This window comes from Fusarium redolens (genome assembly GCF_020744475.1).
Source record: "Fusarium redolens strain MPI-CAGE-AT-0023 chromosome Unknown BKA55scaffold_16, whole genome shotgun sequence".
Lineage (NCBI taxonomy): Eukaryota > Fungi > Ascomycota > Sordariomycetes > Hypocreales > Nectriaceae > Fusarium > Fusarium redolens.
The window spans coordinates 961,916-975,806 of NW_025763679.1; the positions used below are offsets into that span (position 1 = coordinate 961,916).

Genomic DNA, 13,891 nt, shown 5'->3' on the forward strand with positions numbered 1-13,891 from the left:
ATCAACTCGTTCACCATGTCTGCTCCCGTTGGCCTCGCTGTCGTGGGGACGAACTGGATCACCAACTCTTTTGTTCAATCATGTCATGAGAGTAAACTATTTTATCTCACTGCTGTGTATTCCAGAAAGCTCAACACAGCAAACAAGTTCATCTCAGAAACGCCTTCTATCAAAGATGCTTCTGGGGTGGAAGCTTACGATGACTTGGACACCATGTTGTCAAAAGGTTCGAATATCGATGTTGTGTATATCGCATCACCCAACTCGTTGCATTACGAACAAGGTGTCAAGGCTCTGAATGCTGGCAAACATGTCATCATGGAAAAGCCTTTCGCCTCCAACATGAAGGAGCTCGAAGCTCTTTACGAGCTCGCTGACTCAAAAGGTCTCCTCATCCTGGAAGCTTATCGGCACATTCAAGAGCCCAACTTCAAGAGACTTCAGAGACTACTTGATGATGAGAAAACCAGAACAGAGAAGTTCGGCAAAATCTATGGCGCGAGTCTCTCGATGGCTGTGTATTCGCCGCTGTTTGGAGATATCACAGAAAACAACGTTCCAAATGTTGCATCTCCCAAGTTCAGTGGAGGCTGTTTGTGGGATATGGGTTGCTATCCTGTCACATTCGCTGTCCGACTCTTTGGAAAACCCTCATCCCAAGCATATTTCCCAGTCATTCTTGAAACTGGAGTCGACGGCGGTGGTCTGATCGTGTTCCAATACACGACTGAGTCTTCAAAGCACCAGCAGAACTTTACTGTCTCGGCCCGCACGAGCAAGATTTATGATTCGCATGCACCAACCGAGATCTACTGTGAGAAGGGAACCATCAAGATATTTGGGGGCCAGGCTTCGAACGTCACAGATATCTGTACTTTGGAGTTCGTCACAAGAGGATCTCAAGAGTCTGAGGAGCTGGGAGATACCGACCCTGAGTATACTGATATGTTGAACTTGACATGGGAGGCTAAGGAACTTGGGCGTATCATCAAAGAGAAAGATATGGAAGCTGAAGCTGACTTGAGAGCACTTAGTCGAAGTATTCTCACGGTGATGGAAGATATGCGGAAAAAGAATGGCATTGTGTTTGGTAGTGATTGATCATTCATCCCTGAGGCCTAGATAGAATGCTGCAAGCAAGACAGGCGGCTACTCGTAGAAAACGCACAGTTTACTTCTTTCAAACCCAATGTCCAAACCAATACCAATGTCAGGTCCAATCGCTGCCTAATTCGGCGCCAAGTTAGGAATTTCATCTCCCAGCGTCATATCACCATCAACAAACGAGATGCTGAAGACATCAACACCTTCTGCAAATCCACCGAAACCACTAAAGTCAAACATATCCGCTGATAAGGCCCAGTCGGCTTCGACTGAGGTTTGAACTGCCAGCGTTGGACTTCCGGGTCTTGTTGGAGTTGACAACGAGGTATAGTCGACACTTTGCCACAGAGCTTTGACATCACCAGGTGTTCGCTCGACGCTTGAGGGTGAAAGCTCTTGTCCGCGAGTCTCGCACTGACTATGGAATCTCTCTAGTCGTTTAACCTGTGAGGGTGAGAATTTGATTTCGTTCTTTGAGTGAACAGACGTTTGGGCTTACCATTAGAGCTGCATGGTTCCAGTAACATGATAGGTCCTGTAGTGATTCCATGGCAGCACGATAGTGTCTTTGGCTCTCCTTTCGAATATGGTCTCTCTCATCGTTCATAGACAGAGCATGAATTGTACCAGCAACCATGATACAATATCCGTAAATGGAGGTTAGTATGAGAACATTCTGATTCTTCATATCCAGTAGGTCTGTGATACTTTTCGCATGAGTTCTACACTTTTCCCAAGCCGTCTTCATGAAGATCGACGGCGCCTTTTGTTTACCCGACTGAAGCCTTTGTTGTATCAGGAAAGGATGATGGAGCAGACAATGAGACAGGTGAAACATGGCCTTTGCGAAGATGAAGGAACCTGCGAGGAGCTGATCAACGACACCATCGACCGTACATCGTTGCTTAAGACTTTCAGCTGGGTCTTCATTCATTCCGAAGTAGTGTTCTGCTTGGAGTAACGCCGATGATAACGTGGCGTAAGGAGCTGTTGAAGACCAAGGAAGGCCCATCTGAGAGGTTTGGGTATCATGCAAAACGTAATGTGAGACACCACCCAGAATAGATGCCATAACGTTGATGAGACCAAGCGGGCAGCAACTGTCAACGGCTTCTTGTTCCACGCAATCTCCCGTCAATTCGTCGAGGAAGGGGGTCTTCTCCTCGCGACCCTCCTTGAATGCATCCTCTGAGCATGGTAAAGACACCTTGCATTCCTCGTCTCGGATACCGGAGAAGCGTCCACGGGAAAGACTTATCAGTTTGTCTTGCAGGTATAGGGACCAGAAGGTTCTCTTTCGTTCCTCCCGTTCTGGTGCAGGTAGTGATGGATCGGGTTCCAGGTGCAGCTTGTTATTCTGGGCAAGACGAATGGCGAAGCCGAGCTTCATGTGAGCTTGGCTACACAAGCCGGCTAGACGGTCAGGACTGTTAATAACTGTCTCAACTAGTAGACCACATCTCGTGATGGTGGATTGACTCACCGGGAACCTCAGTGCTTACTATCAATATGATGGTTTGAATGACTGTTAAAATCCTTTCCTGGGGCGCGTTGCCTGTCCACGGAAGTTCTATACTCTCCCAAGCTTTAGCAGCATAGCTAGACGCATCGTCGGCAGAGTTGATCTGAGTGACTGGTAGAGAAGAGTATCGTCTGGCAGCTGATAAGAATGCCCAGAGTAGATAGGTTGGTAGCGTGTCATCGGCCAGGCGCTGCCGAAAGGTTGGTTCGTGAAAGAGGGAGTAAGGTTGGCTGTGACAGTAGCGGAAGTAGACGTCGGCAGCAAATAGAAGGGAACTTGGTTGAGGGCGCTCATTGGCATGAGATTGTATCGTGGAAGGAGTTTGAAGAAGGACGGGGGCAGGGGTGTTGGCTTGGTAGTGAGTGCGTTTGGTGGATAATTGTTGTTGACTTGTGACGAGCGGCAGTAATCTGTACCTCTGTCAGAATGCGATCATCGACTATAATAAGAAGACACTATGTCTTGCCTTTCGACTGTTGCCTGTAGCGTTGATATCTGATCTTCGAAAGAAGCAAACCGCGCCGTGATGTTATCCTAGCCAAGGTCAGCATCACCAACCCAACAACAGTGGACCACATACCATAATAGCCTCAGGCACATCCCCCAAAGCAGGCTGAACGGCCAAATTCGTCCTTCTAAGACTCCTCCCATCCTCTGCATAAACACAAGGTTGTCCAAGCCTATTACAAAACTGACATATCGGTTTCTCACCCGTGCAGCGAACTTTTTTCTTCCTGCAATTGAGGCAGGCTTGGCGAATTCTCTTGCGACGACTCTCAGGACCGTCGGAATCGTCGTGGGAGTCTGACATTATGACGAATATTATGGGCTGGAGGGTTTGCTGATTCGATAAGGGAGATGCAGGATGGGATAAGGGACGGCTTGAGGGGCGGTTTGCGGGGATGCGGGCGACGCGGCTATACACGGTTATGTAATGCCGTGGTGCGGTCCGATACCCGCCACCATTTGCAGATCAGCCAAACTTAGAGTTTCTTTATATGTGAGATATTGCAGTAAGTGTCATACATGTGATGAACGATTACTTTGAACTTTTCAAGCCTCGATAAACTGATTATTGTCACCATGTCAGATATCCCAGCAGCAACAGATGAGCAACAGTATACCCGGAATACAATTGGACGCCGGAAACGCAGAGCTCGTAGAGCATGTCTAACGTGCCGATCTCGAAAGGTCCGATGCGATGTTATGCAGAAATCACCATGCAGTAACTGTCAATGGAGTTCGTGCGAATGCGTAGTGATAGGACCTCGACGGTCGCCGTGAGTCAACTTCAAAATTCCGCCAACGGTTTCACTAACAAAAACAGTTGCAAGAAGAACAAAGGAGACAGTCATGGTTCCAAGCAACCCACAAAGGAGGAAGTCCCCATTGAGGCCACGCGCAATAGTTTAAGCTATAATTCATACTCTCCGACATTGTCGCATGTCGAGTTCAAAGACGAGGATTCTAATGGTAAGCCCGAGCTCTTCATAAGCCATTGTTCTCCGGCATCATTGTGAGTCTCTTGCTAACAACTGCAATAAGTATTGGAGACATCATACCCTCCTATGGACGATATTCTTTCACCGTTGACACCTGTTTCGCAACTTGAAGACGAATACTGTTTCGGCCTGCAATACGCTAGCAGCCATGCAAATCAGACTTCCGGCATTGCCTGGAATCCCCCAGGCGCAACTTGTCTACTGTCTCCCGCCTCTTCTGAAATAGAAAAACAACAAGAATCGGACCCCATCATATGGTATGGGGGCGAGGGGATAGATGACGATCTAATTGGTAGTCTGCTGGCACTTCCCTTTGACAATCTGAGACATATTTGATGACCTCGTTATTGAGAAACTCAGCAAACACGGATCGAAGTCCGAGACAATACCGACACTAATTACCACCTCCATCAGAACCGACCACAAGAATTTTTGACTATTTACGGCCATTATGATGAATGACATCGCTCGGACAGTGATCTTGTCCTGAAATATTCCGGTCGATTGCCATAGTTACAGGTTAGACAGCGTCAGCCATGCTGAGGTCTAATCGCGGTTATTGACCCCCGGGCCCAGCAAAGTTTTTACCCCAACTTTGGCAAACATCCGTTGCCAAGCTGACCCACGTGGATCTGCAAGCAGTGCAGCTGGGGAATGCAAATGATACCGAGACTGTACTCACTGGGGGCATCGATGGGAATCAGGCTTGGCGAAAAACACGTCGAGAAAAGAGCGCGTCAATAACCTTTGCGCGCGCATAAGAACGAGGATTCAGGCAATTAAAGAAAGGCTACAGAAGCCACAACGCTTGTATTGAGTGTTTTTATTGTAAAACTAGAGACCAGTACACCAGGCCAAATGAATCGAAAAGCCAAGACGCCGTCACCCACGGGTATCCCCCCTGTTATCCCACCATCAATGGTGTGAAGCTTCTTACAGCATCATGACACCAGCAAGACCAGCGACAGCGACGACGGCAGCAGCCTTGATAGAGTTGACGCCAGCAGCGTTACCCTTGTCGCTAGACTTAGAATCGTCACTGGACTTAGCATCATCACTGCTGGAAGAAGCAGTGCCAGTCTCCTTAGCCCAGGTAACCTTGTCACAAATAGTGGCAGACTCCTTGAGGGAGGCAATGCGAGAGCTGACCTCAGGAACATCGCTGCAGGCATCGAGGAGAGAAGAAATGCCATCCTTCTGGTCCATGTACCAAGAGCTCAGCTTGGAGGCGTAGGAAGTGTACTCCTTGGCCATGGAGCCAGTAACGGCGGGGAGGACGCAAGCATCAGTCATGGTCATGACATCGGTCTGCTTGGCGAGGAAGCTGGCGAGCGAAGAGTCGGGAGTAGGGATGGCGGTGAGGTCGGGGAGGATGCTTGAAGCAACGGAAGCGCACTCCTTTGCGTCGCGCTTCTCAAGGCGCTCGAGAGCAGGGTGGGAGGCAGCGACAACGGTCGCGCCGACAGTGAGGATGATGGCAGAACGCATTGTGATTGGAGGTAGGGTATTATTAAAGTGTTGGTTTGCAAAGGTTTCGGCCGTTGAAGCGAGAAAGAAACGAGTGGATAGTTATTAACGAGAGTTTACTCAAAACAGATGGGAAGCGAGAACCAACAGAAGGATTCCAAGGGCTTTCTATTTAAGGTTGTCTCAAGGAGTCACGATTGTGGTGGTATTCATTAGGCTGGATTAAGGGGCTTCCTATTGTAGTTAACGTTTGGGCTATGCCTTATTTCCCGGTCCCCCCCCCCCCCACCTCGTAAAAAGGCTGAATGCCCTCACGAAACACCAAACATTTAGTGCCACGATGCGTCTGACCTCCATCCCTAGAGCTCGTGCCCAGGCAAGCAACTCGGTGCGTCAGTGACTCATTGTGTCTCCCATGAAGACCGGGTCTTCATTGCGTGATCTTCGACTTTACAATCACTGTATCTCTCATCCTGATCAAACCAAGGACATCCAGGCCTGCCATAACGCATAACAAAGGATCAGAGCAGCCACGAGCCCCTGCATGTTAGTTTTCAGCTCATCAAACAACTGTACCTTCCGTGCGTTAGGCAGTTTCACCCATCGCACTTACACTCCTTTAGCGCGCGCCAGATCATCGGCCATCTCCTAACTGAGAATGCTTCGCGAGTCACAACCGGCAGAGAGTTGCCGCTGCGCCTCTCACATGTCATCATCTGTGGAGTACTCATTTAATCCGCCTTATGCTACTGGAGCCTACAGGTCAAAATTGGACATTCGTGTCACATGCCGAGTTTAATTGGTCTTGAGTGATTGCTACGATTGGAGGCACAAGTTTCGACGACTATCTGTGCGGGCCTGGTCGTTTTCCTATATCAGATAAGCTTAGTTCTTAGTTACTGGGTCTCTCCCAGAACGAACTCCAGTCCAGCGTTAGTAGCAGGAGAAATTCAGCCTTGGCAGTCTAGCTTCAGCTGTTCCCTCACGGCGACTTCCGAAAGTATTGTTTCTATTTCATAACCCGACGAACCTAAAACGATGAATTGCCGTGATTTTGAGCGACTGTGCGGCGAACGAGATTGTTGTACTGACAACTGCCAGCTGGCTGTGAGGCTTTAGGGTAGTCAGAACAATTACGGTTATCTGCGAGCACAGCAGAATTCCTCGACTACTGGCATTCTTGGTTAAATTGACAAAGACCTTATGAAAGAATTGGGATAAAGGTGTTTGGGTCACTTTATTGATATCTGAACCAGATTCTTCAATTTTGTGACTGCATCGAAAGTGCATAGGATGCTGTGTATTGTCGAGTTTTCTTCAGCTGCATCGGCTCCTAGACCATTTCTCACCAATAAACCCCACCCCGACGCTGATGAAAGAGCCATTTGCGTTCTCCCAAGATGTAAAAGTCAATATAAATACAACCACCTTTGTATGAGACATTCAGGCTGCATGTGTAACCATTCAGCCTTTCCTGCTTTTTGGCTGAATAAGCATGTCAGCCCTATGCGGGGTTTTCTGCTTCAACAGCTCATCCTTGCACCAGATGTCGAACATCGATGATCATGATATCCAGGTTCTGAGGGACAAAAAAAGGATCTGCGTCTGAATGTCGTGAAGATGGCACCAATCCATCCGGAGTCAGGGGCGGGTAAGTCTAAGGCAAGGTGGGTTGCAGGCTTGTTGCTGACAATTGACAGGGCAGTTCTATGATATGTCGCCTCCAAAGCGATTAGGTAATGTTAAACTTTAGTCAAGTCTTCCTTTGACAACACTAACATGATCGACATAGGACGAGGAAGACATGCAATCGTGTTCGAATGTCGTGACCCAAGCGGTCGCATCTACGCTATGAAACTGTTCAAACAGGACAGCAGAGGCAGAATCAGTCGCGAACTCGAGATATTCCAATATCTAGGAAATGGTCCGAACATTATCAAATTTATCGACGCTGTCCAAGGTGAGGAGGTTCGCATCCCCGCCAAAGCCCCGGTCTTGAACTAAGATTGACCTTGTGAGGCATAGGGATCTGACATCGGCATAGTCCTCGAATACGTAGACAACACAGATTTTCGAACGCTGTATCCTCGTTTTGATGACCTTGATATTCGATATTATACCCGCGAGCTACTCAAAGCTTTGGAATTCGCCCATAGCCAAGGTGTCATGCATCGTGATGTTAGACCGCACAATGTAGTGATCGACCCCGAGAACAGAAAGGTGTGACCCATGGTGACCGAAATCTACGTATGTTGACGCATCATAGCTCCGACTGATAGGCTGGAGCTCAGCTGACTTTTACCGACCCGACGAAGACTTAGACGTTTGCGTGGGTCTTTGGAAGCCACCAGAGCTGCTTCTCAACTACGAACGATACGATTTCAGCATAGATATGTGGTGCTTCGGGTCTATGCTCGCAGCCATGATCTTCAGAAAGGAACCTTTCTTTCACGGAATTAGCCGTATTGATCAACTGAAGAAAATTGCCGAAGTCCTTGGCACAGACAAGCTGTACCGCTTTGCCAATGAATATGAGCTCGAGTTAGACGATGAGGAACTTGAAGCTCTGGGTCAACATCACGAGCAAGCTTGGACGGATTTTATCAACTCGGATAATGAGAGACTTGTATCTGATGAAGTGCTGAGTCTTATTGACCAGCTTCTACGATTTGACCCGAGGGCAAGTATTATCCAGTGAGAACTAGGTGGTAGTATATGCTAATATGCATTTCCAGGAACGGCTCACAGCTGCTGAAGCTCTAAGACATCCATACTATGAGCATCTGGGTTCTAGTTCACAAGCAGGTGGCCCAATGAGCAGGTGGGTTTAGAGCAGGCTAGAAAGAAAGGGAGCCGTCTATTGTTGGATGCATCCATATTATGTAACGGACCGCATGGGCTGGCTGAAGTTGCTGAACCTGCTGGAACACCACAATTTATCCATCGTGCACACCTCGCAGATCATATTTGTACTTAGTCCCGATCCCTTTAATTCCTCGAGGGGGACTAGAACTCCATCTCGCTTAATGACCCCGTTTTACAAAAATCCACCCAGGAACAAAAACTGCCAAAAAAGCGTGCGTCATCCGGAATTCGAATCCGAGCCTCAACTTTTCTCAATGGAAGAGTTGAATCCTAACCCCTAGACCAATGACGCTTTGGGCTGTGCTTTGATGAAAACACCCAGTTGTTAACCTGCACCATGACGACGGCCTGAGTTGGCTGATCCAGCAGTCTAGCGGCAAGCCGATTAATCCTTTAATCGAGAGATGTGGCCCATAGTACATAAATCAGAGTCTCAACTCATTGTTTCAGGGCATCTTTCCGAGTATTTTAAAAGTAACCCCTCTACTTGGTGTAAGACTTTTCCCTAATTTACATCATGAGTTCTGGTCTAACTGCTCCTCGGCCCGAACTTAGTAACATCTGAGAAATTGCGTGCAAGCAGTGAAACCGACAAGAAAAAAGAGTTTTGTTCAATTTTATTGTGTTTTAAAGCTATGATAGCGATTGGCGAAGGAAAGCCATGTCAAGGGAGGATCCGCGGCATGATTCACGATGGCATGGCTACTAGCCGTTTTGGCCGCTTTTTAAAGATCTGTTGCATCTTTATGAAAGGTACAACTAGAAAAGTCATGTTGACCACCTAGTAATTTGAAGTAACATAAAACCGTTCTACAGTACCAGAAGGCTGTATCTGCCATACGGCACAGAATCTCAATGTTACCAATTCGTCAAACGCTCCAATGATACGGGATTGTCTCAAATCTTGCGGTTGTGCCAATACCAAGCAGCCCATGTCAGTCTCGGCGCCAATGCAAGGGCGAGAACAGAACACTTTATTCATTTACACAGCCAAGACAGCCTATCAGAATCCGAGCAGAGAAATGCAATTGTCTTGGTGATTGTACGCCACGAATTGACCCCTTGATCTTTAACTACCCCCTCAACCGCATATCGCCCGCGTCCTGGCTGTTCTCCAACATTGAAATCTTGGTGAGTAAGGAAAATGAAGTTATTCAATACAAATAATCTCAATCCATCGATTTATTCCCATGCCGAGTGGTCGGAGAGGGTGCGGATGCTCGCACCGGGCAGGGAGCTTCAGCGGCATCGGAATCAGAAGAACCGCGGCCGCGCATTTCTCATCGCAATGGTGCTCATATTTCTGGTCTTCAACTGCAGGAATCTGGTATGAGTGCTTGTCACCGGACGACGCAGGAAAGTTAACGGACCTTAACATACAGGACATTAAGAATGCATCGAACCCTTCTCATCTACTAGCATCCTCACACCAGATCTCTAGACTTCACTACCTCGTTCCCGCAAACATCGCAAATCGTCACGTCTGCGCAGTGGTGACCTCGGCACTCGCCAACCGATACTCAATACCGACGATCCTGGGCTACAGAGGAGAGTCTTTTTTAGATGCACAAAAGGCACATATTGCGAAATTGCGCGCTATCAAAGATTACCTGCACCATGCGGGAGGAGCCTCTGACGATCTTGTCATCATTGTTGACGGATTCGATGTGATGGCTCAACTACCCGCAGAGGCGATGATACAACGATACTTTACCCTCATGGCCGAGGCAGACCAGCGGCTTGCTGATCAACGCGGCATCACCGTCAAGGAGCTTCATCGAACTGGGGTGAGGCAGACTCTTTTATGGGGAACGGATAAGGGATGCTGGCCCGAGAGCGATACAGATTCAAGGTGTTGGCTTGTTCCATTCTCAGCACAACCTCGACTCACATGGGGACTGAAAACGGACACTGGAGATCTTCAGTACAGCGACTCGCGCTTTCTGAACTCAGGTACAGTGATAGGCCCCCTCGGTGACCTTCGATATTTTATCGACGCGGCGTTATCACTGATCGAAGACGACTGGGATCAAAACTTCCTCTTTCGAGACTCTGATCAATTTTATATCGCGGCTTTATATGCGCGTCAGGAGTACCAGAGAATGCGAGATTTGAATGGCGGCGAGTTTCCTGAAGATGTTGCTGGAAGGGATACACCTAAGCCAAAGGGCGGCAGGGACGATGTGACGGAATATCACGTTGCAGTGGATTTCGACTATGCATTTACGCAGACAGAATGCCATAACTACAGGTTTGTCTCCCAAGTGCGGATTTGCTGTTGTTGACTGACACGAAAAGGTTCATCCATAAACTTCAATACGACAATTATGACATGACGGCTACGATGAAGCACGATGCGCTGGACGAAGGATCAAGATTCCGTCCATACAAGATTCAAATGCCTGCATCGATCTATCAGTCATTTCACAGAGTGTATGACTCGCTACCAGCGGAAGACCGACCGGCAATGTCAGGGCGCAACTGGATTCGCAGTCTTCGACTTGGCACAAACATCGGTACACGAGTCATCTTTGCCTTCTATCACAACACATGCGACAAAGCCGGCTTCGTCAACACATTTCACGACGCGTGGTTCTATCCTCTAATCAGACCTCTTCTTCGAGCCGCCGTCAGAGCGACTCAGCACCAACACCCAATCAGTGCAGAACCTATCGATGGAAGAGTTTGGGTGGCTGCAAGACAATATCCGAAACGTGATCTTGATGAGTACGGAGGAGTCTTTACGGATGCGCCAGGGGAGGAGTTTATACCACTGCAGACACTTTGCAGTGAGGATATTGAATCTGCTATTGGGAAAGATACTGATTATCCGTTGAGCAGACTCTGATGGATTGGGATTGATGTAATGAGTTTGGATGATTCATGAGCGTGTTGTTTTCACAGCCGGCGTGTTATTACACTGCGTCATTCTGCAAGCGGAGTAGACGAACTAAATGATATTCGATGTCCATGACTTTCATAAATAAGGGCCCTTTATAGCGAACGAGTTTCCTGAATGCTCCCTAGTCCTCCTTATCAACCCAATCGGGGTCGATGTCGATATCATCACCATCCAGACTTTCCTTTCCACTCTTGACGAGCTCAGCCCACATAGTGGCCTGCAATTTCTCAGCAAAAACATCTTCTCCTGGTATGCTGTAGTCAAGGTCTCGACCGCAGTGGATCATAGCCATGAATCCCTTCTTTGCAACTTGCGCAATGGAAGTATCGGGGTGATGGCTAAGCTTCTGAAAGCGACGTCTCCAAAACAACCACCGTGCCATGATGAATTCAGCTTTATCAGCACCTTGAACCTGCGCAAGGGGCCCAAGATTCAGTGAAGACTGTTGCGGCTGCTGTTCGTCTGCTCTGAGAACGCAGTCCCTGAGAAGTGAGTGAGGACACAGTTCCATCCACACAACAGCGCCAGGAAGAAACTTGGCAGTGTTCTCATTGCTGGTCTCAAGGGCCTTGCGCATATACCATAGCCCTGTTGAGGAGATCTGATCCTCGCATATACCAGCAGCCAAGGCCTTGGCAGAGAAAGTAGCAAGGCTCCGTAGCTCAACCTCTGAACCTTCTTTCACTAGCTCTTCCCAGAATGTCTTTAAACTCTCTGCAAAGCCATAAGATTCCCAGTTTCCTGCGATATTCTGTCCAGTGTAAAGCCCTTTATACACGAGATCAAACTGTCTTGTCCACAATAGAAGAAGGACAAGGCGATCCTGGAACACGCTGTCGCTATCCATAGCGGTGCTGGCTTTGAAGAACATATACCACAAGACGTCAAGATTCTGCTGTACCGTAGAGAAGTCTGCCACAGGTCTTTTGAGTGGCTCTTTTATGAAGTGAAAGGCAAATCTCTTGATAGATATGAGAAGGTCTTGCTTGTCTTTGTCAGTTGCTATGTCTTGAAGATCTTTTGCAAAGCCTTTCAAGACTTCATCTCTAAAGCGTGCGTCGTGATCGACCTGAGAGTCAGCCTGAGATGAAGCCATAACGAGTTATGAGATTAAAAGTGAAATTTCTTAAACGCAATATGCGATAGTGAGATAGGTGTATCATGTGAACAGATTCATGATGGAGATGGAAAGACAAGTGAGATGGTTTTTATATTCCTAAGTATTTGGAACTGCCTGAGGCAACAACTCTAGGCAACAATCGGAAAAGAATTTCTTGGAATACCATGTAATGAAACCATTTGCTTTATTTTTGCAACTTCTTTACTATGAACATTCTGAAATTAAAGCGTACCTCGTATGGTTGGCGTTGAAATGGTGGGGGTTGGACATCGTGGAGAAATGCAGTCATTGGTCAATCTACACGACGCGATTTGACGAGTCTGATTGGTGTAAGATATGATAAGATAAAGAGATAATAGAAGCATCATAATTTCAACGAGTTGGATAAGCTGCCTTCGTTCGAGGACTCTTTGTGACTCCAGAATTGCAAATATACATTCTCTACTGTAAAAGCCTCGACTTTGTCTTGCTTCTATACACGCTGATAATATGCGTGCCCAGCATCCATATCATTCTCTTAGCCTATTGGACTAGCAGAGTAAACTCGACAAACTTTCGGCTATTCGCGATGCCTCCGTCTCAGGATGCGGTTTCTACACTTCTCAAGATGAGAACGAGAGAGATGACCGAGAGTTTTGCTGTTGAGAGGTATACAAGCCATTTAAGCCGTCAAGTACGCTAGTTTGCTGTCGAAACGGTGCTGCACTATTCTGAACATGCATAGAGGGACGCTTAAACGCCAATGCAGAGTTTCTTGTCGCTTTATATGAACTTAAGCATATTGGCTGGAAATAAATCCGTCAGGACTGTATCGATTGCCAAGGGATAGATGGTTATCGTGGGGCTATTCCTTCTCTAGCCACCCGCAACCATAGTGGCACTGTATCTTGCTGAGCGGCGGTGGTCTCCTCTTCCCATGCTCCTCACAATCGAAAGAGTCATCCTCACAAGAATTTTGGATGCGTTCATAAAGATCAAGGAAAGATTGAATTTGCGCCGGTGTGTAGCCCTGGACAGGGAGACCCAGAAAGAATGCTGTGTCATCCATCCTCGGAACGCTTTCGGGCCTCCCAGCAGCGGTTAAGACCTCTGGCTTAACGAGAAAGTAGAGGTGTCTGATGGACTCGAAGAAGGACAAGATGAACAATTTGACGTATTACACCGTCATGTGTTCCCCGTATGGAACTCTCAATGCCTTCGCTAGATCTTTCACACATGGATAGTCTCTGCCGAATGGCAACATGCTGAAAGGAGGATACGATCTTTTTGAAAGACGGTAAGAGGTGATGTGCATCCTGGGTTTGGCTTTGAGAGGTGCCATGTTTCTGGAGGGATCCTGATATCGTCTCGATGCATAAAGTATCGTATGCGGGATTGCACCTTATAACTCGACAACAAGGATGGGGGCT

The 13,891-nt window shown here is 47.7% G+C and overlaps 7 protein-coding genes and 1 non-coding gene across 8 annotated transcripts; 4 read left to right on the top strand and 4 right to left on the bottom strand.

The window, feature by feature from the left end:
• Positions 1-15: 15 nt before the first annotated feature.
• Positions 16-1,101, top strand: BKA55DRAFT_597562 (uncharacterized protein; the record flags this gene model as incomplete). Its single annotated transcript, XM_046196095.1, has 1 exon — positions 16-1,101. One exon carries the CDS (start codon positions 16-18, stop codon positions 1,099-1,101), a length of 1,086 nt encoding a protein of 361 aa, XP_046045207.1.
• Positions 1,102-1,164: 63 nt separating this feature from the next.
• BKA55DRAFT_134843 (fungal-specific transcription factor domain-containing protein) lies at positions 1,165-3,649 on the bottom strand. The gene is made up of 5 exons (XM_046184861.1): positions 3,207-3,649; positions 3,093-3,160; positions 2,588-3,036; positions 1,604-2,517; positions 1,165-1,548 (listed from the first exon to the last, which is right to left on the bottom strand). Exons 1-5 carry the CDS (start codon positions 3,435-3,437, stop codon positions 1,228-1,230), a joined length of 1,983 nt encoding a protein of 660 aa, XP_046045208.1. The 5' UTR covers positions 3,438-3,649; the 3' UTR covers positions 1,165-1,227.
• A 60-nt stretch (positions 3,650-3,709) lies between these two features.
• Positions 3,710-4,464, top strand: BKA55DRAFT_520872 (uncharacterized protein; the record flags this gene model as incomplete). Its single annotated transcript, XM_046188463.1, has 3 exons — positions 3,710-3,906; positions 3,954-4,099; positions 4,172-4,464. The coding sequence occupies 3 exons, from the start codon at positions 3,710-3,712 to the stop codon at positions 4,462-4,464; spliced, it is 636 nt and encodes a 211-aa protein (XP_046045209.1).
• Positions 4,465-5,061: 597 nt separating this feature from the next.
• Positions 5,062-5,616, bottom strand: BKA55DRAFT_543714 (uncharacterized protein; the record flags this gene model as incomplete). The annotated part of the gene is made up of 1 exon (XM_046190624.1): positions 5,062-5,616. The coding sequence occupies one exon, from the start codon at positions 5,614-5,616 to the stop codon at positions 5,062-5,064; it is 555 nt and encodes a 184-aa protein (XP_046045210.1).
• A 1,599-nt stretch (positions 5,617-7,215) lies between these two features.
• Positions 7,216-8,293, top strand: BKA55DRAFT_694704 (kinase-like domain-containing protein; the record flags this gene model as incomplete). Its single annotated transcript, XM_046200074.1, has 5 exons — positions 7,216-7,246; positions 7,296-7,331; positions 7,388-7,563; positions 7,621-7,815; positions 7,862-8,293. 5 exons carry the CDS (start codon positions 7,216-7,218, stop codon positions 8,291-8,293), a joined length of 870 nt encoding a protein of 289 aa, XP_046045211.1.
• Positions 8,294-8,673: 380 nt separating this feature from the next.
• On the bottom strand, positions 8,674-8,752 carry BKA55DRAFT_t255. The gene has a single exon. It is a non-coding gene; the product is annotated as a tRNA-Gly (tRNA).
• Positions 8,753-9,748: 996 nt separating this feature from the next.
• Positions 9,749-11,308, top strand: BKA55DRAFT_694705 (uncharacterized protein; the record flags this gene model as incomplete). Its single annotated transcript, XM_046200075.1, has 3 exons — positions 9,749-9,787; positions 9,843-10,711; positions 10,759-11,308. 3 exons carry the CDS (start codon positions 9,749-9,751, stop codon positions 11,306-11,308), a joined length of 1,458 nt encoding a protein of 485 aa, XP_046045212.1.
• BKA55DRAFT_579052 (uncharacterized protein) lies at positions 11,305-12,630 on the bottom strand. The gene has a single exon (XM_046193797.1). The coding sequence runs from the start codon at positions 12,456-12,458 to the stop codon at positions 11,484-11,486; it is 975 nt and encodes a 324-aa protein (XP_046045213.1). The 5' UTR covers positions 12,459-12,630; the 3' UTR covers positions 11,305-11,483.
• Positions 12,631-13,891: the final 1,261 nt, after the last annotated feature.

Coding starts and splice junctions, on each gene's coding strand:
- BKA55DRAFT_579052 (XM_046193797.1), bottom strand. CDS start 12,458: ATGGCTTCATCTCAGGCTGACTCTCAGGTCGATCACGACGCACGCTTT.
- BKA55DRAFT_134843 (XM_046184861.1), bottom strand. CDS start 3,437: ATGTCAGACTCCCACGACGATTCCGACGGTCCTGAGAGTCGTCGCAAG. Junction 3,161..3,206: donor ATGTGCCTGAGGCTATTATG/GTATGTGGTCCA, acceptor GACCTTGGCTAG/GATAACATCACGGCGCGGTT. Junction 1,549..1,603: donor GGAACCATGCAGCTCTAATG/GTAAGCCCAAAC, acceptor TCACCCTCACAG/GTTAAACGACTAGAGAGATT.